General features: G+C 41.1%; 1 protein-coding gene across 10 annotated transcripts in view; it reads left to right on the top strand.

Annotated features, from left to right (window-relative positions):
• Positions 1–26,229, top strand: part of tbc1d5 (TBC1 domain family, member 5) — a 511,825-nt gene that overhangs the window by 202,645 nt on the left and 282,951 nt on the right. For all 10 annotated transcript variants that reach the window (XM_072575721.1, XM_072575720.1, XM_072575718.1 and 7 more), the window contains one exon: positions 2,662–2,809. In XM_072575721.1, coding sequence (XP_072431822.1) covers positions 2,695–2,809 — 115 coding nt within the window. In that variant the 5' untranslated portion in view covers positions 2,662–2,694. The remainder of the gene's footprint in view (positions 1–2,661; positions 2,810–26,229) is intronic.

Genomic DNA, 26,229 nt, shown 5'->3' with positions numbered 1-26,229 from the left:
AATGTTACAATTGTACCATCCTCCACCACTTCCTCTGGCAGCTCATTCCATGCATGTACCACCCTCTGTGTGAAAAAGTTGCCCCTTAGAACTCTCTTATATCTTTCTCCTCTCACCCTAAACCTATGCCGTCTAGTTCTGGACTCCCCGACCCCAGGGAAAAGACTTTGCCTATTTAGCCTATCCATGCCCCTCATAATTTTGTGAACCTCTATAAGGTCACCCCTCAGCTTCCGCTCCAGGGAAAAATAGCCCCAGCCTCTTCAGCCTCTCCCTATAGCTCAAATCATCCAACCCTGGCAACATCCTTGTCAATCTTTTCTGAATCATTTCAAGTTTCACAACATCTTCCCGATAGGAAGGAGACCAGAATTGCATGCAGTATTCCAACAGTGGCCTAACCAATGTCCTGTACAGCCGCAACGTGACCTCCCAACTCCTGTACTCAATACTCTGACCAATAAAGGAAAGCATACCAAACTCCTCCTTCACTATCCTATCTACCTGCGACTCCACTTTCAGGGAGCTATGAACCTGCACTCCAAGGTCTCTCTGTTCAACAACACTCCCTCTGACCTTACCATTAAGTGTATAAGTCCTGCTAAGACTTGCTTTCCCAAAATGCAGCACCTCGCATTTATCTGAATTAAACTCCATCTGCCACTTCTCAGCCCATTGGCCCATCTGGTCCAGATCCTGTTGTAATCTGAGGTAACCCTCTTCACTGTCCATTACATCTCCAATTTTGGTGTCATCCGCAAACTTACTAACTGTACCCCTTATGCCCGCATCCAAATCATTTATGTAAATGACAAAAAGTAGAGGACCCAGCACCAATCCTTGTGCACTCCACTGGTCACAGGCCTCCACCACCACCCTCTGTCTTCTACCTTTGAGCCAGTTCTGTATCCAAATGGCTAGTTCTCCCTGCATTCCGTGAGATCTAACCTTGCAAATCAATCGCCCATGTGGAACTTTGTCAAATGCCTTACTGAAGTCCATATAGATCACATCTACCGCTCTGCCCTCATCAATCCTCTTTGTTACTTCTTCAAAAAACTCAATCAAGTTTATGAGACATAATGTTCCACACACAAAGCCATGTTGACTATCCCTAATCAGTCCTTGCCTTTCCAAATACATGTCCATCCTGTCCCTCAGGATTCCCTCCAACAACTATCTCTGCAACCACTGTGTTTTTCTCACAAATTAGATTCTTTCTTCTCTCCCCCCCCCCCCCCCAGTTTTGTGTGCAAGCATAACCCAGCAAACACAGATACGTAACTCTGTCTTATTAACTAATTCTTGCCATATTCTTCTTTGAATGCACTTTTATATCAAATGCATTTATAATTTGTGTATCCTGTGCTGGAGGAAACAGTAGCATGATTTATTGCAGAGTAAAGGCTTCTATGGGCATCAGAGTAACAATATTTTACATTTGTGTGGCACCGTTAACATAATTGAAATTCCATGGTAGAATGTGAAAAATTTGATCAGATAAAATAGACATTGAGCCAAAGAAGAAAATGACTAGATTAAAAGACTAAAAGCTTAGTCCAATGTAGTTTTTAATGTAGCCTTAAAAGAAAAGAGGGAGATAGACAGATTCAGTGCTGATAGGAAAGTGGAACTTACTGCAGAATCAATTGCATTGGTGACTTTTTTGATAGGATCAAGAAACCTGATAAATGTTTGATGGAAGGTTCATAATGCAGATTAATTTCTGGGAAGTTGGCTGCATTGGGAATTCCATGCAGTCCCAACTTGCAAGTCAGTGAACAATGGCGGGGGAGGGGTTGGTGGTCATGCATCCACCTATTGTGCCCACCCCCGCCATTTATCTTTCATTCCCCTTCCCTCGCCACATTCCTGATGAAGGGCTTACGCCTGAAACGTTGACTCTCCTGCTCTTTGGATGCTGCCTGCATTGCTGTGCTTTTCCAGCCCCACCCTTTTTGACTCTGATTCTCCAGCATCTGCAGTCCTCAGTTTCTCATAATAGGTGTTAATCTAGTAAAACCTCTTTACATTGTACAAGTCATTAATGTCAACCATAAATAGTATGGCCTCCGCACTGATCCTTATACAAACCTGCTGTTCTATTATTTTGCTGTGGATCTCCTTGGGATGTCTTTTATTATGTTTAAAGCAAATATACAATTACAAACTCTTGTGATTATGTTGCAATATTTAATTATGCAATTTGCATCTGATCTTGGACATATGCAACTGGTGGATTGATCTTATAACTGGTCTTTTTTTAAAGTAATCTCCTTAGTTGCTAAATATTTCCAACTTTGCCTACAGTGTAGTAACCTGAAAAATCTTGAGTTTTACCATTTCTTGCTTTCTGATCACACATGGTTTCCTTGTCTAAAGTTTTGTTCCCAAATAATATTTTCTTTAATACTGTATGTCTTTGTTTTTGTGACCAGATACTCATGCAATGTTCTCAAATGTTTTCTGAAAATTAATCAACATCTGTTATGATCTGCTGTATTCTCAGGAACTGCATTTTCATCTTATTTCTGAAATTGTCACCAGCAATCATGCATGAATGTAACATTAAGCCATACCGCTCAGGATCACTGTTAGTCTATCAGATATAGATGGTGATGGTTTTATTCTTTTGTGCCAATCTATGGATTTTTTTTCTAGGTAATTAAGTTGGGTGCTGCAACTCGAGTCAAAATGTTATCCTCATCAAGTAAGATTTCAACTTTTGAAACTAGACACCCTCTGGAAACAGATGTTCAAGAAACTGGGATCGATCCATTGCAAAGTGAGCTTGTGAAAGATGACAGTGGTGAGTTAAAAATTCTTAAGGTAACACTTCGATATTTCTTTAAATCACACTATTACTCTGTTTATCCAGGACATAATGATCCATTGTACAGTTACATTGACAGTGCTCTTTTTATTAATACTTTATTTCTCATGAATTTATTTGTAAAGTGTAGGTATACTAGGAAATTTTTGCATGAAGATACATTTTGAAATAAGCTTTCACAACAAACTTTTTTTGAAAGCATGTGATCTCACCATAGCTGATAGTCCATTGTGCTCAAGAATTCAGCTTGTAAGTGATCCAGAACATATTTTCCAAAACACACACCGGTTCACCAATGCCACACTCACAGGAATCAGATTCACTAGCGAGGAAGAAAAGGACAACCAACTCCCATTCCAAGACGTGATGGGACAGAGAACACCGAACGGAGAATTCACCACAAAGGTATACAGGAAAGCCACACACACCGACCAAGTACTGAACTACGAAAGCAACCACCCCAACACACAAAAGAAGTTGCATCAAGACACTATTCAAAAGGGCCACATCACACTGCAGCACACCAGAACTGCAAAAAGAGGAAGAAGAATACCTCTACAATGTATTCGTCAAAAATGGACATCCCCATAATTTCATCAACAGAAGACAACGGAATGAGGACATGCCACAACCCAAAGGACTAGCCATGTTATCTTACATTAAGAATATTTCGGAACTGACAGCCAGACTACTGCGACCACTAGGACTAATAACAGCACACAAACCAACAGCCACTCTCAGACAATAACTCACCAGGACAAAGGACCCGATATAAGCATGAGCAAAACCAACGTAGTGTACAAAATCCCATGCAAGAACTGCACAAAACACTACATAAGACAAACAGGAAGACAGCTAACGGTCCGCATCCATGAACACCAACTAGCCATGAAACAACATGACCAGCTATCTCTAGTAGCCACACACACAGATGACAAGCAACATGAGTTCGACTGGGACAACACTACTATTATAGGACAAGCCAAACAGAGAACAGCCAGGGAATTCCTAGAGGCATGGCACTCATTCACAGATTCTATCAAGAAACACATCGACCTGGACCCAATATACCGGCCATTGCAGCAGACAGCTGGAACTGACAACCGGAAGCGGCAGAGACAAACCACTATAAATGCCGGAGGAAAGATCACAGAAGCGCTTCACAAGAGGCTCCCAAGCACTGAGGATGTCACCTAGACAGGGGACGAAACGTCTGCAACACAAATTCCCAGCTCAGCGAACAACACCACAACACATTTTGCTATGGTTGATGAGGGTGCAGAGGTCTGGAGTCGTGTTGCTTAACACTGGTTACGTTCTTCAGCATTGTGAAGCTGTAAAAACTGAATTCAAAATAATTGTACCAGTCTAGTAATTGAACACAGATGGAGCCATTGTACCTAGTCAACTATATGAAAGGGAACAGATTACTATACCTGTATAAATCATTGGCAACCTGAATGGTTCTCTTTGACAGCAGCATTTAAAATCTCTCAGTCAATTAATCTGTTAACAGGGTCCCTACATCAGCTATATTTCAGATACCATGCTTTAGTCTATTAATACAGAGTTCCCAAAGTAATGATCAGTGCTAAATAATCTGATCTTCACAAATATATAGAAGCATATAGAAGCATACATTGTCCAACATCCTCTTCCTCTGTGTGCCTCACTTTATTGTTATCCATTCATGCAATTTGGGCATTGCTGGCAAGGCCAGTGTTATTGCCCACCTTTGCTCTGGAGAAGGTGGTGTCGAACTGCCTCCTTGAACTGTTGAGGTCCGTTTGCTGTATATTTGGCCTCCTCTTCAAGGCTGAGAAAAACAGATTTTTAATCAGTAATTCTGTTTCTATGTATTCTATTCCTTTCTCTTCCCGTTGTATGGCTCCATTCTCCCTTTCCTCCTTTGTGTAGTTTGGTCCCCTCTCATTTGCTGGGACCTTTGCTTTGCTTTATCAGAGGCCCCATTCTGTCTGTCTCTCTGCATCAGTCTTCCATTCCCATCCCCTTGGGGGAGTACGCCCTATTATCTCTCTACCCACTTTGTCAAATCCCTCTCCTTGTTTTTTTTTTCCCCCTTTGTAGTTTTCCGCCCTTCCTCATACAATTTCTTTCTCTCTTTGTCACAAGTGCTCTCTTCCTCTGTGTCTTCCAACACCTTTTCTACACAACTTCCTCTTTCATCTACTCCCTTCTGTTTGTCCACTTCCCCCTATGTACTTTCTACCACCCTCTACATCTCCTGCTCCTTGCTTTCTCCTTATGTCTCTATCATTTTCTATTCCTCTATTCTTTAGCTTTGTCTCCCCCCTTGCCCCACTTCCCAAGTTCAGTCATATTAGCAAAGTCAGAGAATAATACATATTGTTACGTTGAAATCCAATCTGCTGCATCAATCATTCGCTGTTAGTTAATTTTAATACATTTGATCGATGATGCACTAGCGATTAACCCTCTGTCATCAAAAAGCTAAAGAAATGTTAAGATTTATATCATTTATAGGTGGAAGATTTCAAGACAATTGTGATTAAGAATATTAATTCTGATCATCTTGTTTATCCACCCAAAAAAACTCTGCAGTATATCAGCATGCAATTGTTTGGTTCTTAATTAATTCCATGATTTTTGACTCTAGTACTCTGGAAGCCCATACCATATCAAGATCATTCCTTTTTGAAGATGTTGAAGAACTCAATGTTCAGTTTCAATTTTTCCATTGTTAGTTACTTTCAATGAATGTTAGCAGTAGGCATTGTTCCCTTGCATCTATTCACTTGTCTTCCTAAGTGGTAGATGTCACAGTTCTATTTACCCACCCAAGAGAAAACATGCTTTCCACATCTGCTCAGTTAAGTCCCCTCAGGATCTTGTATTTCAGTTCAGTCACCTCTGACTCTTCTAAACTGCAGAGGATGCAAGCCTAGCTTGTTTAACATTTCCTCACAAAGCTATCCACTCAACCAAGTATTAGTCCAGTGAACTTTCTCTGAGCTGCTTCCTTTTGCATTTACACCCTCCTGTAATACAGTACTGTACACTCATCAGTGCCTGTATAACTGGAGCATAACCTCCAACTCCTGCATTCAATGCCCCTCACAATAAAACATAACATTCTGTTAGCTTTCTCGATTACGTACTGTACCTGCAACTAGCCTTCTTCCAAATCTCACCATTTAGGTAAAATGCTTTTTAAAAATTATTTTGTCAAAATGGACAGTTTGACATATTTAAACGATATGCTCAATTGCCAAATTTTTGCCCACTGTCATAACCTGTCTAAGAGGCCTTTGCAGGTTCCTTATATCCACTTTACAATTCACTTTCCTACTTATCTTTGTGTCATCAGAAAATTTAGTTGTTACACTGAAGCAAATCATTTATGTAAGTTGTAAATAATTGAGGCCCCAGCACTGACCCTTTGGCATATCAATCATTACATCCTGAAAAAAAGCCATTTACTCCTGTTCCCTGCTTCCTGTTAGCCAGCCAGTCTTATTCTATATCAATTTGTTGCCGTCAACATCATGAGCTTTGATCTTCCACAATTACATTTGATCTGGCACCTGATATATGCCTTCTGGAAATCTGAGTACAATGTATCTACTAGTTTCCCCTTTCTCCATAGCTCATGTTGCTTCTTCAAAGAACTCCTGTAAATTAATTAAACATGATTTCCCTTTGATAAAATCATATTAGCTTAACCTGATTACCTTGAAGTATGCTGCTATAATGTCCTTAATAATAGCATCTAACATTTTCCCCCATGATGGATGTTAAGCTAACTTGTCTGTAGTTTCCTGTTTTCTACGCCCTCCCTTTTGAATAAGCAAGTTACATTTGCTATCTTACATTCTAAAGGAGCCTTCCCTGAATCTAATGAGTTTTGGAAAAATAAAACCAAAGCATCAATTATCTCACTAGCTACATTTTAGAACCAAGGATGAAATCCATCAATACCTGGGGACTTGTCAACTCTCAGTTCCAACAATTTACTCCGTACTATTTCCCTACTCATTGTCACTTCCTTGAGTTCCATCCCTCCCTGTTTTCTGGATGTTAATTGTTTCCATTCTGGTGAAGACTGGCACAATGTCTGTTCAATTTGTCTGCAATCATTTTATCCTCTATTACTACTTCTAGAGAATATTGAATTGAATAAATTATGCTCCTATGCACCCAGATTCCTTGCTCCTGTATCCACAGTAAAATTAAACCCTTTCTTTTATATTATGTCCCCTAGCAAATCTTTCCAGTAAAATGATTTGATTCACACTTCTCGACATCTAATTTCATTTTCCACTGATCCAGCCATTCCATCAGCTTATCCCTGTCTTAATTGGCATCTGTGTATTTTTTTAAAGTTTTGAACCATCCTCCTCACAAATCGCAATGCTTCTAAGTTTTGCATATTTTTGCAAATTTTGAAACGTAGGCTTTGCTTAGCAAACTAGATTATTAATGAATGCGAAGAAAAACAAGGGTCCTGTCACTGACCCCTTGATAACTCCACCGATCAAAGTAACAGCCATTATCCACTTATCTTTTCTGACACTCGGCTAATTTTGTTTCCATGTTGCTGCAGTCCCTTTTATACCATGAGCCATAATTTACTCACTGTTTGTTGTGTGACATTGTGTTAGATGCCATGGGGCAGCATGGTAGCTCAGTAGTTAGCACTGCTGGCTCATAGCATCAGGCATCTGGGTTTGACTCCAGCCTTGGGCAACTGTCTGTGTGGAGTTTGCACATTCTCCCTGTGTCTGCATGGGTTTCCTCCAGGTGCTCTGGTTTCGTCCTACAATTCAAAAATGTGCAGGTTAGGTGAATTGGCATGTTAAGTTGCCCATAGTGTTAGGTGCTTTAGTCAGAGGGAAATAGGTCTGGTTGGGTTACACTATGGGGAGTCGGTGTGAACTTGTTGGGCCAAAGGGCTTGTTTCCACACTGCGGGATTCTATGAGCAAATGCCTTTTGCAAGTTCACATGTACCACATAAACAATCTAATCAATTCCCTTTTACCTCTTTAGAAAACTCCAAGTTAGTTAACATAATTTTCCCTTAATAATTTGATGCTGTCTTTCCTTAATTAACCAGCACTTGTCGAAAAATTATTCATGTTGTCCTAAATTATTGTTTCTGAAAACCACCTAACCATCACTGGCCTGTAGTTGCTGTGCCTTTCAGGGGAGGGAGAAAACCGACGAATTGATAGTCTTAACCTTAGTGGCTAAGATGTTGATCAGCCCGTCGGACTTGTTTGGAGATAAAGGCATACACTTGGGTAGGAGGTTTTAAAGAAAAGATTGGTTAATTAAGAAAAAGAAGGCCATGATTTAACTTTGGATTCCAGAATGATCCTGGGTTTATGAGCAGTTTTAGCAGAGGAGAGGCCGATGATGCTTAATGCAATTATGCCAAATCTTTCGAAAGGCGAAGTCAGTCGAATGTGAAAACATCAGCTTGGATCCATTTGGTCTAAGGAAGTGAAAATAGGATCTGTAGTAAAGAGAATGACAATAATGAGAAAGTGGGCATTAAGATGTCAAAATGAACATAAGAATGGACTAAAACAGATTGTGGAAGTCTTGTGATGAATGGCAAGCCCAAGGATACAGAATTTGCAATTCACAAGTGCTACTCTAGTGAGTAAGAGCGGGTAGCAAGAGAATGCGGCATACAAGGAAGCAATCAGAGGTGTTTTCCTCCACCTTGTTCTTTAACATGTAATTTGAAGTCAGTCCAAGGCAGATTTAGGAATAATGTAATTGGCACGGAATACAAATGAGTTTCTGACGTAGAAATCAGTTCAATTCCATTTGAAGGATGAATAGAAAAAAGTACTTAATTTTTGTTGTGGTCTGTGTATGCCATCACTGTTAGATGAAAAGTTTTGCTGTGTGTGCTAAGTTAACAATTTTGCCTCTTCCTAATAAGTCAGAGTTCTTTTGTTTTAAAAAAGGTTTGAAAATTAAATTTTGATAAACAGAAATAATGCTCATTGGATACTTCTGGTTGGATACAAAAATTAGACAAGCTTTTATCTACTATTAAACACGCCACCCACAAAGGTATAAGTTTCAACAATGGAAAGGAATGTATGGCATTTCTGTGATACAGTCTTCACATCTAAATTATAATCCATTAATTTTAAGGCCATGTCAGGCAAAATTTGCATTAAAGTTTGATATATGTGGTTTAATGGTCTTTTCTATCCAGTAATCCACCTGCAATGTTGAATTTAATTTGGCATATTATTTGACTGAAATGACTAACAAATTTACAAAATAACTTTTTATCAAAGATGCTCTTAAAAACAGGTTTCTTTCACAGTAACAAATGCAAAAGCAAAATGTATAATATGTATTTTGGAGATGTGATATAAAATTGAAATAACTTATCAATTCAGGAAACCCAAGTTCAACCCCTTGCCTTTAATAATATTTTGTTTTACCTTGGATCAAACATTCCTGACCATCAACAGATAAAAGATCAAAAGTTAGGTTTGACTAATAAGAAATAATAATTGAAAAATAGAACTGGAGTTCTGGATTAAGGCTCAAGTTTGGGTTGCCAAGTGGTCAGTAACATTCATCCCACACAAGTGCCCAGCAAGGACCATCTCTGACAGAAGAAAATCTAACTATTGTCCTTTTACATTCAATGGCATAACCATCACTGAATCCTCACCTATCAACATCCTGAAGGGTTTTCATTGACCAGAAACTGAATTGAATTAGCCATAATAAATATTGTGGCTACAAGAGCAGGTTCAGAAACTTGAAATCCTGCAACAAATAACTAATCGCTTGACTACCAAAAGCCTGTCCACCGTCTATAAAGCTCAAGTCAGACATGTGTTGGAATATTCTCCACTTAACTGGATGAGTTTAGTTCCAAAAACACTCAAGCTTAACACCATCAGGACACATCAGCGTGATAGATTGACACCACATTGAGAAACATTCACTCCCTCCACCACTGATGCTCCCTAACAGCAGCATGCATGATCGACAACATGAATTGTAGAAATTCACCAAAATTCTTCAGACAGAATCTTCTAAATCCAGGATCTTTCCTATCTAGGAGGACGAAGACAGCAGAAACATGGGAACACAATGGCTTGCATGTTCCCTTTCAAGATAGTTGCCATTCCAAATGTGAAATATATCATCATTTCTTCAGTATCTCTGGATCAAAATCCTGAACTCCCTCACTAATGTTATTGTGGGTACATCTGCGCAAGTAGATTGCAGTGGTAAAAGAAGGCAACTTCCCATGACTTTCAAGTGAAAGTAGGGATGGGCAATTCATGTCGGCCCAACTAGTGACAGCCGTATCCCATGAGTGAATAAAAAAGCCATTGGATGTGGAGGGTATAACCATTTCCTAAAATTGTTTTGTTTTATTTTACACCTTTATTTTGATAATACTTATACAGAGAGATTGTTGTAAAATTCTACTACAATATCAGAAATAATTGTTGTTAATTGGCCATTAGTTTATTACAACAGTCATGAGAGAATGGGTTAGAATTTTCTGAAGCAGTAACTGTGTTAATGGCACTCTTTAATCTGTGAATCACTAGCAATTTCTTCCAAACATTCTGTTAGTTTCATGATAAAAGTCATCTATGTTTATCCTATCCAAAATTTTCAGAAAGTTGCTGCAGGTGTGTATTAGTTGCTTATTAACTCAAAACAGAAAATCAGGTCTTCCAAGTAACAAGGTAAGAACAATGACTGCAGATGCTGGAAACCAGATTCTGGATTAGTGGCAAAAGCCCCCGAAACATCAATTTTACTGCTCCTCGGATGCTGCCTGAACTGCTGTGCTCTTCCAGCACCACTATTCCAGAATCCAAGTAACAGCAGAGGTTTTGCTTTAGTAATGTGGCCGTTGTTGATGACTTCTAGTTAACTTGTCCCAGAAGTGTGGAGTTGCATTCCTTCAGTTGGGAGATTTGGAAATTTTGAAAATTGTTAAATTTAAAGTTTTATTTTCCTCTATTTCTCTTTCTTATTTACCCCTCTTTCATTTATCCACTCTTTATTTTTCTTGTTTTTTTTCCTCTTTTGGTACCTAATTAGAACTTACCCACTTAAAGTTGCACTCCTCCTTGACGGACTCTTAATTTTTCAATTCTTTAATCATGACATTGAGGTGATGCACTGTTTGCTCCATCACTTATCAAAGTCCCAGGTACGTTGTTGGCCTTGTCATCATCACCTGGTGCATCCAGCAAATTAGGTAAAAGTGAGGATTGCAGATGCTGGAGATTATAGTCGAACATGTGGTGCTGGAAAAGCGCAGCGGGTCAGGTGTCATCCGAGGAGCAGGAGAATCGACGTTTTGGGCAAAAATCCTTCATCAGGAATGCAGCAAATTATGTACCAAGTGTTCTTTTGAACTTAAGGGAAATGTATATCTGAGCTGCTCTAGCAAATTGATGACCAATTTTGTAAATGCTAATTTTATTCAGCTTGACTGAGGATCACTCTTAGAAAATTAAAAATGCTATCAAAGGTTGTGTTATGCTTCTGGATATTACTTTCTGTTTTATTCCTTTTCAAATCTTCAGTTTGTTAAGAATTAAATTTTCCTAGTGTGGGCGGCACGGTGGCACAGTGGTTAGCACTGCTGCCTCACAGCGCCGGAGACCCGGGTTCAATTCCCGCCTCAGGCGACTAACTGTGTGGAGTTTGCACATTCTCCCCGTGTCTGCGTGGGTTTCCTCCGGGTGCTCCGGTTTCCTCCCACAGTCCAAAGATGTGCAGGTCAGGTGAATTGGCCATGCTAAATTGCCTGTAGTGTTAGGTATGGGGTTGATGTAGATGTATGGGTGGGTACGCTTCGGCGGGGCGGTGTGGACTTGTTGGGCCGAAGGGCCTGTTTCCACACTGTAAGTAATCTAATCTAATCTAATCTAATCTAATCTAGTTTTTTATAACCTAAGTATGCCTTGAGTAAAATGAAGGTCAATACTGTTTAATTAGAAATGTCACAGTGCTCTAACTCAAGGTTATCTAAGAAACAAAGTATAAAAAAAAGTTCAGCTTTGCAGTTTACAATATGTGCAGAACCCAGGTGCAAAATGAATCATTTATGCACTCAATAAATTTGAGTGCAAGCATTTTGACTTGTGACGTTGTCTCATGAAAAAAATAAACTCCTTGTGTTACATGAAGTTATTAACATTGAATTGATACTTAGAAGTGCCATTAATACGTTTACCACAAATGTTCATTAGCAATGTAAATTTATTCTGATGCACTCAGATGAGGTAGTGACTAATGACTTTAAAGACTAACAGCACTTAAAATTGGTAGAAAGTTTAGATAGCAAATCTTTCAGGATAAATTAATCAAGGTCTGTATTCAACTTGGTATCATAATATCTCTGTACACAACGCAGCTGTTGTTGGCACAAATCTGACATCTAAAATAACATTTAATCAAAGTCTAAAATTCTCCGGACTGCTTATCCAAATGTCTAAAGATGAAAATTGATTGTTTTCCTGATTGAAGATAGAGTATTTAATGTGGGGCATTGGTAAGTTCTAAGTTTATGGAATCATGTGGCATAGAAAGAAGTCAGATGGCCCATTCTACCTGCACTGGCTCTTCAAAAGACCTACTTAATTAGTTTATTCCTATTGTTTCCTCATAAACATAGCAAAGGGGAAGATTTGTGTTCTTGAGCATAACTCAAAACTTCAGAATGATGAAGCTGTTGATTTTGAGAGACAAGAATTTGGAAGATCTGTACTGAATGAAAGAACAAAATGTAAAAACAAATTAGCATATTAGCATTACTTTTCTTCTGATCGTCAACCTCATATTAATGAGATTCATAGAGTGGCTAAAGAGGATGTTACATAGGAAAACCAAAATTTTTTGTGTGGGGGATGCCCTCTTGATACAAGTTGCTCCTGGAACTGAAAGTTTAAGTCAATGGAACAAGCTTAAAAATGAATGCAATTCTGTATTTGAGTGCAGTGAGGTCAATTGAGCTGTTTTACAGACTTGGACATTAAAACGTGCAGCCCTGGAAAAGATGGGGTTCAGCAGTAAAAACCTGAACAGTGTTGTTCAAAGATTTTGTTAAAGAGTCAGAATCCTGATGACTACTGTCTAGTTCAAAAGAAGAGTAAAGGAAATTACTGAGTCCAGAGGTTAAGAAGCATTAGGACATTTTTTAAAATGATACATACCTGCTGTCACCAGAAGAACAGAGGGATTATCAAAAGTCAGCAGTATTGTTTTTGATAAATCCCACCAGACTAAAACCATTACGTATTTGATTCCCTATCCTGCAATGGGGGAAAAGCTATACGTGAGAGAATAAATCTATGATACAAATGGATTGTAGCCAGATATTTCAAAAGCATCAAAGTAGGAATGAAGATGCATTGGTGGACAACTTTGATACTTAATTTAAAAAGGGTGTGGCAGAGAATGGAGATTAGTTTGCATAACTCCTGTATTTGAGAAGACAGAACATAGCCAAGAAATTACATCTGTGATGGGGAAAATTATGAAATCCCTACAAAAGGAGAAAATAGAAGAATGAAGAGTGAATGAAAAATATAATACTGGGTGGTGACCTTGGATTTCACCTTGCTTGATTAACTTTACTGAATTTATTGAGGAACCATCAGAAAGAATAGACAGTGGTAATGCAGTAATGTAATTTATTTGGATTTTCAAAAGGTCAGTGTTATGGTGCCTCACAATCGGCTAATAACTTCAGAGAATGTGGAGTTAGGAGATAAGTGACTGAACAGATTACTAGTTGGCCTTAAAATGGAAAGCAGCGATCGGTAATAAAGGATAGTCATTCAGATAGCTATGCCTTTTGTGGGAAGAGCATAACACAGACTATCAATATAAGGTACTCATGAGAAATCCAATAGGGAACTCAAAGAAACTTCTTTGTCAATAGAATGATGAAAATGTGAAACTATCTGCTACAGGGACTGTTTGAAGTAAATAGCATGGGTACATGTAAAGGAAAGCCATATGAAGGAGGCAGAATAACTTTGATAATTTTGGATGAGAGAAATTGTAAAAAGCCATGAGTGGAGCATAAATGCTGACATTGGCTGGGCTGAGTGGCTTGTTTCTGTGCTGTATATCTGATGTTTCTGTAATCTGTTACCCCAGTTACCTGCCAGAATGATCTTGGATTAAAAACTTTGAGTAAGTCAACATGTCATTGCATAGTTATATCTCCCTATCACTTAAGTGGGTGACCTTTAACTCATATTATGCCCTCTGGTCCTGGACTGTCCTCCAACCTATCCACATCTAAAATGTCAAGCCCCTTAAGAATCTTACCTTCCAATAATGTCTCCTTTCATTCTTCTAAACTTAGGCAGATAAATCTCCAGGACCTGGAAACCCTCACCCCAAACTACTTGAGGACGTAGCTGTTGAAATAGCCATGAAGGGCAAATATTTTAAACAGAGGGTGGTTCGCGTATAGAATGAACTTCTGGGGAAGTAGTGGATGTGGGCACATTTTTAACATTTAAAAGATATCTAGATAAGTATATGAATAGGACAGGTTTGGAGGGATATGGTCCAGGAGCAAACATGTCGCACTAATTATGTTTGGCGTGGACTGGTTGGATTGAATGGTCTGTTTCCATGCTGTATGACACTCTGACTCCATGGCTCTTAGTGGTCATCTTCCAAATTCCATTGATTCTGGATGAGGTGAAAATATTGAAGTCCTTCCTGAAAGATATGGATATAATTCTTTAGGCTGAAGGGATCAAAGGATATGAGGATAAAGTTGAATGATCACTCATGGTCATCTTGAATAGTGAAGCAGACTTGAAGGGCTGAATGCCTACTCATGTTACTATGTTTTATGTTTTTCTATAAGTCCCCAAAGACCTTATGTTATTATAAGATCTCCTCTTGTTCCTCTAAATGCCAATGAGCAAGTACCCAACATAGGCAACCTCTCCTCATAAAATCCCTCCGTACCCGGTTTCAACCTGGCGAACCTTCTCTGGACTGCCTCTAATATGAATATGTCTTTCCTTAGAATAGCGCCCAACACTTTTTCTTGTATTCCAGCTGTAATCAAAGTAATGCCTTGTATAATTTTAGCAAGATTTTGAAATAAAGGCCAGCATTCCATTTGCCTTCTGTATTAAATACTGAACTTGTGTACTCATTTTTTGTGATTGTGCTCAAGAGCCCTCAAATTTAGCAGTCATTCTCTATTTAAATAATATTGGCTGTTTTATCCTTGCTACAAATCAATAACCTCACATTTTCTCACACTATATTTCATCTGCGAAGCTTTTGCCTACTTATTTATCCTATTTCTATCCCTATGCAGAGTTTTTGTATCATATTCACCACTTGCCTTCCCACCTATTTTGGTGTCCTTTGCAAACTTGGCTATTGTATATTTACTTCCCTCACCCAAGTCATTAATATATATTGTTTTGTTCTACCTTTCCATAGATTTTTTTTTAAAAAGTGACTTTATGTAAATTGTTGGACAAAATTATTGAAACATTTGATAAGGCAACTCTGAAAGGCACTATGGATATTCAGTCAAGTAGCATGAGGGGAAAAGCGTTAAAATGGTCCTCGGGCAAAGCTTTCATGCGGAGGCTGGTGCATATATGGAATAAGCTGACAGGAAGTGGTGGAGGCTGGTACAATTACAACATTTAAAAAGCAGCTAGATTGGTAGATGAATAGGAAGGGTTTAGAGGGATATGGGCCAAGTGCTGGCAAATGGGACGAGGTTAGTTTAAGATATCTGATTGGAATGGGTAAGTTGGACTGAAGGATCTGTTTCCGTGCTGTACATCTCAATCACTCTATTTGGTAAAATATATTCAGCCTGTTACAGGAGAGAGATAGAGTCATAGAGATGTACAGCATGAAAACAGACCCTTCGGTCCAGCCCGTCCATGCCGACCAGATATCCCAACCCAGCCTAGTCCCACCTGCCAGCATCCAGCCCATATCCCTCCAAATCCTTCCTATTCATATACTCATCCAAATGTCTCTTTAAACGTTGCAGTTGTATCAGCCTCCACCACTTCCTCTGGCAGTTCATTCCATACTCATACCACCCCCATGTGAAAAAGTTGCCCCTTAGGTCTCTTTTATATCTTTCCCCTCTTACCCTAAACCTATGCCCTCTAGTTCTGGACTCCCCGACCCTAGGGAAAAGATTTTATCTATTTACCCTATCCATACCCCTCATAATTTTGTAAACCTCTATAAGGACTCCCCTCAGCCTCCGATGCTCCAGGGAAAACAGCCCCAGCCTGTTCAGCCTCTCCCTATAGCTCAAATCCTCCAACCCTGGCAACATCCTTGTAAATCTTTTCTGAACCCTTTCAAGTTTCACAACATCATTCCGATAGGAAGGAGATCAGAATTGCATGCAGCATTCCAACAGTGGCCTAACCAATGTCCTGTACAGCTGCAACATGACCTCCCAACCCCTGTACTCAATACTCTTGACCAATAAAGGAAAGCATACCAAGCACCTCCTTCACTATCCTATCTACGTGCAACTCCACTTTCAAGGAGCTATAAACCTATACTCCCAGGTCTCTTTGTTCAACAACACTCCCCATGACCTTACCATTAAGTGTCTAAATCCTGCTAAGATTTGCTTTCCCAAAATGCAACACCTCTATCTGCCACTTCTCAGCCCATTGGCCCATCTGGTCAAGATCCTGTTTTAATCTGACGTAACCCTCTTCGCTGTCCGCTACACCTCCAATTTTGGTGCCATCTGCAAACTTACTAACTGTACCTCTTATGCTCGCATCCAAATCATTTATGTAAATGACAAAAAGTAGAGGGCCGAGCACCGATCCTTGTGGCACTCCACTGGTCACAGGCCTCCAGTCTGAAAAACAACCCTCCACCACCATCTGTCTTCAACCTTTGAGCCAGTTCTGTATCCAAATGGCTAGTTCTCCCCTTTTTTCCGTGAGATCTAACCTTGCTAATCTCCCATGGGGAACCTCGTTGAATGCCTTACTGAAGTCCATGTAGATCACATCTACTGCTCTGCCCTCATCAGTCCTCTTTGTTACTTCTTCGAAAAGCTCAATCAAGTTTGTGAGACATGATTTCCCACACACACGGACATGTTGACTATCCCTAATCAGTCCTTGCCTTTCCAAATACATGTACATCCTGTCCCTCAGGATTCTCTCCAACAACTTGCTCACCTCCAAGGTCAGGCTCACTGGTCTATAGTTCCCTGGCTTGTCCTTACCACCCTTCTTAAACAGTGGCACACATTTGCCAACCTCCAGTCTTCCGGCACCTCACCTGTGACTATCGATAATACAAATATCTCAGCAAGCGGCCCAGCAATCACTTCTCTAGCTTCCCACAGAGTTCTAGGGTACACCTGATCAGGTCCTGGTGATTTATCCACCTTTACCCGTTTGAAGACATCCAGCACTTCCTACTCTGTAATCTGGGCATTTTGCAAGATGTCACCATATATTTCCCTACAGTCTATATCTTCCATATCCGTTTCTACAGTAAATACTGGTGCAAAATACTCATTTAGTATCTCTCCCATTTTCTGCGGCTCCACACAAAGGCTGCCTTGCTGATCTTTGAGGGGCCCTATTCTCTCCCTAGTTACCCTTTTGTCCTTAATGAATTTGTAAAAACCCTTTGGATTCTCCTTAATTCTATTTGCCAAAGCTATCTTATGTCCCCTTTTTGCCCTCCTGATTTCCCTCTTAAGTATGCTCCTACTTCCTTTATACTCTTCTAAGGATTCACTCAATCTCTTCTTTCTATATGCTTCCTTTTTCTTAACCAAACCCTCAATTTCTTTAGTCATCCAGCATTCCCTATACCTACCAGCCTTTCCTTTCACCCTGACAGGACTATACTTTCTCTGGATTCTCGTTATCTCATTTCTGAAGGCTTCCCATTTTCCAACCGTCCCTTTACCTGTGAACATTTGCCCCGAATCAGCTTTCGAATGTTCTTGCCTAGCACCATCAAAATTGGCCTTTCTCCAATTTAGAACTTCAACTTTTAGATCTGGTCTATCCTTTTCTATCACTATTTTAAATCTAATAGAATTATGGTCACTGGCCCCAAAGTGCTCCCCCACTGACACCTTAATCACCAGCCCTGCCTTATTTCCCAAGAGTAAGTCAATTTTTGCACCTTCTCTAGTAGGTACATCCACATACTGAATCAGAAAATTGTCTTGTATGCACTTAACAAATTCCTCCCCATATAAACCTTTAACACTATGGCAGTCCCAGTCAATATTTGGAAAGTTAAAATCCCCTACCATAACTACCCTATTATTCTTACAGATAGCTGAGATCTCCTTACAAGTTTGTTTCTCAATTTCCCTCTGACTATTGGGGGGAGTCTATAATACAATCCCAGAAGAGAGAAGACCAGAGCCCTGCCAGAAATACAAATGATGGCAAGTTTTGTACCTTAACTGATGTTGGCAAACTTGCAGATGATGCCTCAGTCTATTTGGCTGTCTTTCTTTGGGTGGGAATGGTATATTTGGGAGTGGTCAGGACTCACTCCAAGATAGTTAAGTCATGCTTGACGAAATAATCAAGGGGCAAAAGGTGGGGGAGGAGGAAATAAGTACAGTAACTCTCACTCAAGGCAAAAAGTACTTGTTAATTAATGCCAAAGGCTGCTAAGAATATTAGTATAGATAGGGGATTGGCTAAATAAAAGGCAATAAAGTAGACAAAAGGAGGCATTTTCATGATAATCTACCACCAGTAGAGTGCCACAGGGATTGGTGCTGGAATATATATTAATGACTTAGATGAGGGCAAGTGAGTGACGAGAATGCCACAGAGCCTTATACAGATGTTTTAAAAGTTTCATTGCCAAGATATTGCTCTGAGGTACATCATTGTGTGTTCCTGGAGTACTGACACTGTCATAGGTAGATCTTTGTCCTTCTGCTGCTCAGAAATATCAGTATCAGTTGGAATAGTTCGGCACATGGCAGCAGGAACAGTAATTTGAACATCAGTTCATGTTTCAACGCTGTGTAATATGCTGAGGAAAAGTTCTGGAAGTGGCTCCGCTCTTGAGCTTGTGAAAACCAGCCTCTCTGTTTGCGATGATGGTGAAGGCTTGTTCACAACAGCTCTGATATTTAAAGCCAGCCTGCTGCTGCAGGAGAGATTGGTTGGTAATTGGGTAGATTCTGACAAGAATGAACCTCTATAGGAATTTTTTGGTTATGCAGTGTTGTAACATGGACCTGTAATTCTCAAGATCATCTACTGACTTTCCTAGTTTTGGCAATAAAGTATCCAGCTGTCAGACATTTAGAGTGATTCGCCACCGAAATCTCTTATCGTGCATTTCTGTAGTGACCTGTGGGAATGCAAAGTAATTTGCATATTTGCATTTGTCATCTGAATTCTGGTGTAAAACATGTTTGATGGAAAGTCTGTCCATGACCTCGCCCTTTCCCTTTCTCTGTAATTTCTTACAGAACACAAGCTGTCCACGCTCCTCTAATTCCGACCTCTTGTACATCTTGTACAGGGCCACAGCTTCTGTTGACTAGGTCCAAGCTCAGAAATATCTGATCTACACCTCTCCAACTTGCTTTCTTGCCTTAAGACATTCCTTGAAAATCCACTGTTGTGGCCAAGCTTTTGGCTGACATCAAATCTGACAAAATCTGCTTATGCGGTTCAGTTAAATACTCAGTTATGACGTTCATGTGAAATGGATGTAAGTTAGCTCGCTGAGCTGGAAGGTTTGTTTTCAGACGTTTCATCACAATGCTCGGTAACATAGTCAGTGAGCCTCCGGTGAAGCACTGGTTTTATGACCTGCTTTCTCTTTGTGTTTAGGTTTCCTTGAGTTGGTGATGTCATTTCCTGCTCTTTTTCTCAGTTTTAAACCATTTACCACTGTGAGAAAAAGAACAGGAAATGACATCACCAACCTAAGGAAACCTAAACATAGAAATCGAAAGTGGGTCATAGCACCAGTGCTTCACCAGAGGCTGACTGGTGATGTTACCTCCTATGGTGATGAAATGTCTGAAAACATACTTTCCAGCTCAGTAAGCCGACTTACATCCAGAAACTCAACCTGAACTACAAATCTTCTCAAAACTCACGTGAAATGCCTTGCGGTCTTTTGTTACATTGAAAATTTTATATAACTATCAGTTGACATAAATATCCTTCTGCCCTTTTGCAAGAATGAACCCTACTTGATCACAACTTTAGAGCTTTATATTTAAAGTACGGTTTTCACTTCCTCCTGCTTTATTATGATAATTGATTTTTAAAAAAGCACAAACTGATCAGACATATTTTGACATGTTGTGGCAGATGAAATAGATCCTGAACCTTCAGGCCCAAGAGTAGGGACCTTTCCATTGTGCGACAAAATTCTTTTGTTATTGTTAGGCTGCTAATTTAATTTCAAATTATGTGCATTTTAATTTATTTTGTTTTGTTTATCATGGTGAGAGCTGCCTTGCTATTTGTCATAACACATTTCACCTATATGCATTATTGCTGGCAAATAAGAGGAGTATAACCTATCAGTGTCAACTGCAGTTTCCAGGCATGAGCCCGTATTCTATTTCACATTGTGACCAGATTTTGAAGATGGTAATTTAAAACATTTGTCACTTATAACCACAATCACAAATGACACATTTATGTCATTCTGTATCCAAACATTGTGAGTAATGTACTCATCCAGTGGCAGTTGTTTCTTTTTTCTGAATCTACAATCTAAGAAAGGTTTAAAACAATAACTTTTACATAGGCCATTCAGGCCAACTGGTCCCTGTTAATCTTTATGCTCCACTCACGTCTCCTCCCATCATTACTTATTTAAAAGATCACCATAACTTCACTCTTATCACAGTTAGTTTTAATCAACCAGTTCAGAGTTGTTATAGGGTAAAAATAATGACTGCAGATGCTGAAAATCAAATACTGGATTAGTGGTGCGGGAAGAGCACAGCAGTTCAGGCACCATCCAACGAGCAGCGAAATCAACGTTTCGGGTGCCCGAAACGTTGATTTCACTGCTCGTTGGATGCTGCCTGAACTGCTGTGCTCTTCCAGCACCACTAATCCAGAGTTGTTATAGTACAACTTAGGCAGGTGGGATTTGAATCAAGATTTGTGCCCAGGCAGTGCAAGAACCCCTCCACTCTCCCTTGCGTGTTTTTCTAGTTTCCCTTTAAATACATTTTACTTAAACAGTGGTTCCATAAATAACACACAGAGATGAGCATTTCTACTGTTGAGTTGTCCAAAGCAGTTGAGCTATTCACCACTGAGAAATGTTTATCTATGAAAATATTTTCTTTCTTAATTTAACCAAACGGCAGTATCCCTTTACGTTAAGGACTGGGAAAATCATTTTTTAAATCTTAGTTTTGCTACTTCATTTTATTATCAAACAATGTAGTAATTTTATGCCAGGTGGCATAACTTGTTTAATTTATATTAACTCATCCTGTTCATAACCATTCTTTCCAGAACTCTATAACAAATAATTAAGAAGTTTTCTTCATGGCGATAGAATACATGATTTAGCAATCACATTTAAATTTGAAACTTTTAATTGCCCTCTTCTTAGTTTATGGACAGATTGAGAGAATATAAGCAGTAGTATTGAATGATTTAATGAATCATTTTGATCTCCACTTGTCGATTGCACTCATGACTTGAGTATCGCACTTAGAAAACATAATGAAAACTTAATGTCAACTGCACAGCTCTTGTGAACAAAACAGTTCATCTCAGTAATCAATTATGTTGCTTTATATTTTTTTCAAGAAACTGTCATTTAAGCAACAGAAGGAATGATAAAACTTTGGCATTTCGTGCTTTTGAGAACAACTATAAGTCCTTCTTTTGATTAAATCAATACAAATTCCCTCATCATGTTGGCTATTAAATCAGTGTTAGAACTACCCCTCTCTGATGTTGAAAGATCAGTCCTCAGCAGAGGCCTCACCTTCATTCCCCTACGCTCTCGGACTAACGAGTTCAACACGCGGCGAGACATCGAACAATTCTTCTGCCGCCTTTGCCTCCGCGCCTACTTCAACCAGGATCTCGCCCACCCTCTGACGACCCCTTCTCCCGCCTCCAACGCACCCCATCCACCTGGACACCCCGTGCTGGCCCCTTACCTGCCCTCGATCTCTTCATAGCCAACTGCCGCCACGACATTAACCGCCTCAACCTCTCCACCCCTCTCACCTACTCCAACCTCTCACCCTCAGAACGTGCAGCCCTCCACTCCCTCCGTTCCAACCCCAACCTCACTATCAAACCGGCAGACAAGGGAGGCGCGGTAGTAGTTTGGTGCACCGACCTTTACACCGCTGAGGCTAAACACCAGCTCGTGGACACCTCCTCCTACTGCCCCCTTGACCATGACCCCACCTCCCACCACCAAACCATCATCTCCCAGACCATCCATAACTTCATCACCTCAGGGAATCTCCCATCCACCGCCTCCAACCTCATAGTCCCACAACCCCACACCGTCCATTTCTACCTCCTGCCCAAAATCCACAAACCTGACTGCCCCGGCCGACCCATTATCTCAGCCTGCTCCTGCCCCACCGAACTCATCTCTGCATACCTCGACACGGTCCTGTTCCCCCTTTGTCCAAGAACTCCCCACCTACGTTCCACCCACGCCCTCCACCTCCTCCATGATTTTCGCTTCCCTGGTCCCCAACGCCTTATCTTCACCATGGACATCCAGTCCCTGTACACCTCCATCCCCCATCACGAAGGACTCAAAGCCCTCCGGCTTCTTCCTTTCCTGCCGCACCAACCAGTACCCTTCCACTGACACCCTCCTTCGACTGACTGAACTGGTCCTCACCCTGAACAACTTCTCTTTCCAATCCTCCCACTTCCTCCAAACCAAAGGAGTAGCCATGGGCACCCGCATGGGCCCCAGCTATGCCTGCCTCTTCGTAGGATATGTGGAACAGTCCATCTTCCGCAGCTAAAATGGCACCACCCCCCACCTTTTCCTCCGCTACATTGATGACTGTATCGGCGCTGCCTCGTGCTCCCACAAAGAGGTTGAACAGTTCATCCACTTTACCAACACCTTCCACCCCGACCTCAAACTTACCTGGACCATCTCAGACTCTTCCCTCCCCTTCCTAGACCCCTCCATTTCTATCTCGGGCGACCGAATCAACACAGACATTTACTATAAACTGACAGACTCCCCCAGCTACCTAGACTACACCTCCTCCCACCCTGCCCCCTGTAAAAACGCCATCCCACATTCCCAATTCCTTCGTCTCCGTCGCATCTGCTCCCAGGAAGACCAGTTACAACACTGTACAACCCAGATAGCCTCCTCCTTCAAAGACTGAAACTCCCCCCCAGACGTGATCGACGATGCTCTCCACTGCATCTCCTCCACTTCCTGCTCCTCCGTCCTTGAGCCCCGCCCCTCCAATCGCCACCAGGGCAGAACCCCACTGGTCCTCACCTACCACCCCACCAACCTCCATATACATCATATCATCCGTCGTCATTTCCGCCACCTCCAAACGGACCCCACCACCAGGGATATATTTCCCTCCCTTCCCCATCAGCATTCTGAAAAGACCACTCCCTCCGTGACTCCCTCGTCAGGTCCACAACCCCAACAACCCAACTTCCATTCCCGGCACCTTCCCCTGCAACCACAAGAAATGCAAAACTTGCGCCCACACCTCCCCCCTCACTTCCCTCCACGGCCCCAAGGGATCCTTCCACATCTGCCACAAATTCACCTGCACCTCCACACACATCACTTACTGCATCCGCTGCACCCGATGTGGCCTCCTGTGTCTTGGGGAGACAGGCCGCCTACTTGCAGAATGTTTCAGAGAACACCTCTGGGACACAGGACCAACTAACCCAACCACACCCCGTGGCTCAACACTTCAACTCACCCTCCCACTCCACCAAAGACATGCAGGTCCTTGGACTCCTCCATCGCCAGACCATAGCAACACGACGGCTGGAGGAAAAGCACCTCATCTTTCACCTAGGAGCCCTCCAACCACAAGGGATAAACTCAGCTTTCTCCAGTTTCCTCATTTCACCTCCCCCCCCACCTTGTCTCAGTCCCAACCCTCGAACTCAGCACCACCTTCCTAACCTGCAATCTTCTTCCTGACCTCTCCGCCCCCACCCTCACCTTAACCTCCTTCCACCTATGGCTTTTCCAACGCCCCTCCCCTAAGTCCCTCCTCCCTACCTTTTATCTTAGCCTGCTGGACACACTTTCCTCATTCCTGAAGAAGGGCTGATGCCCGAAACATCGATTCTCCTGCTCCTTGGATTCTGCCTGACCTGCGCTTTTCCAGCAACACATTTTCAGCTCTGATCTCCAGCATCTGCAGTCCTCACTTTCTCCTCCAGTGTTAGTAATTGTCAATGTTGAAATATTATTTATGCTTAACAGAAAAAATATAAACTGTCTCAAGTTATAATTTCCATTATGCCCAACAATCATCAATATGCATGTGTTAGAGCAGTATATGTTTTCCCTGCGATGATGGTTTCTTATCTCTCAACATATTGATGATTGAGGGCGGCACAGTGGCCCAGTAGTTAGCACTGCTGCCTCACAGCTCCGGAGACCCGGGTTCAATTCCCGCCTCAGGCAACTGACTGTGTGGAGTTTGCACGTTCTCCCCATGTCTGCGTGGGTTTCCTCTGGGTGCTACGGTTTCCTCCCACAGTCCAAAGATGTGCAGCTCAGGTGAATTGGCCATGCTAAATTGCCCATAGTGTTAGGTAAGAGATAAATGTAGGGGTATGGGTGGGTTGCACTTCGGCGGGTCGGTGTGGACTTGTTGGGCCGAAGGGCCTGTTTCCACACTGAAATGTAATCTAATGTAATCTAATCTAATCTAATTTCATGGTTAGGCTCTATATTGAAAAGGAAAGTCCATGGCGGCCATGGTACTGATTAAATGTTACAACTTAAATATTTATTTTTATTTATTCATGGATATGGGAGTTACAGGCACTTATTGCCCATCCCTAGTTACCTTTGAGAAGGCAATGGTAGACTTCTTCCTTAAATCGCTGTAGGTAAACTCACACTACCATTAGGGAGAGAGACCCAGGATTTTGACAGAGTAACATTGAAGAAATGGCGATTATATAGATTTTCAATTGGCAAGGGAATAAAAGATTAGAGGGAAAAAGCAGGAGAGTTGAATGGAGGATTCATGAGATGGTACTGTTGAACCGCTAATTGACTACCGTTTGCTGCTATGTCTTATAATCTTACTTTTTCAAGGTAGAATGGTGAGTGGCTTGAAGATGAGCTTGCACATGGTGGTGTTCTCATGTATCTGCAGCCCTTGTCCACCTTGATAGTAGTGGTCGTGGGTTTGGAAGGTACTCTGTAAGAAGCCTTGGTGAATTCCTGCAGTGTATCTTGTCAATGTTAGATGCTGCTGCTGAATGTTAATGGTGAAGGGACTGAATGTTTGTGGATGTGATGCCAATTGAGTAGGCTTCTTTGCTCCAGATAGTGTCAGATTTCTTGAGCATTGTTGGAGCTGCATTTATTCAGGCCAGTGAGAAGTCTTCCATCACACTCCTGACTTGTGCCTTGTAGATGGTGGATATACTTTGGAGAATCATGAGGCCATTTTTGCTGCAGTACTCCTAGTCTCTGATTTGTTCTTCTAGCCACAATATTTATATGGCTAGTCCAGTTGATTTCTGTTTCAATAGAATCACTTCACATCTTTCTACACCCCAATGGCTGAGATTTTACAATTGTTAATCAGTCCTTTCTGCACCATCAGCATGCATATTGCGACACTGCAGTGTTCCATACATGGTGGACTCTGTGGAAATTGGCCAGGAAATTGAAAACTCTGATGAGCAATTTGTCTGCACCTGGAACCCTCTGAAAGCATCCATTTAAATTGGATACATCTGCTTCAGTTAATATTTACCCTGGATGTCTTAATATAATGCCTCACCCTTACCTAACTTGCACCCTAACCCCATAAGTACCTTAACCCCGAAGATATCTTAAATACTTAGCACTTCACAGGAGTTGTCACAGTGGCTTGCTTTGTTGCTGGATATTTGAATCCCGGAATATAGCAACTACTGTCATGAGAAAGTGAACATGGTGCGACTTCCCCTGACTGTCCTTTACTATAAGAAACCTGTTGGATTGAAGGTGGGCTGTACATTTCTGAAGCCCTCGTGATTGGAAACTTCTGCCAGAAGTGCCAAGCTGTGTCTCAATGGAGAAAAACTGTGATTACCACTTTTCATATAATTCACTCCTCATTGTCCCAACCTGCTCAAACTTTCCTCACAAGAGTAC

Source organism: Chiloscyllium punctatum, chromosome 8 (genome assembly GCF_047496795.1).
Source record: "Chiloscyllium punctatum isolate Juve2018m chromosome 8, sChiPun1.3, whole genome shotgun sequence".
Classification (NCBI taxonomy): domain Eukaryota; kingdom Metazoa; phylum Chordata; class Chondrichthyes; order Orectolobiformes; family Hemiscylliidae; genus Chiloscyllium; species Chiloscyllium punctatum.
Note: the sequence above shows the minus strand (reverse complement) of the source record. Positions and strands in the feature narration are given on the sequence as shown.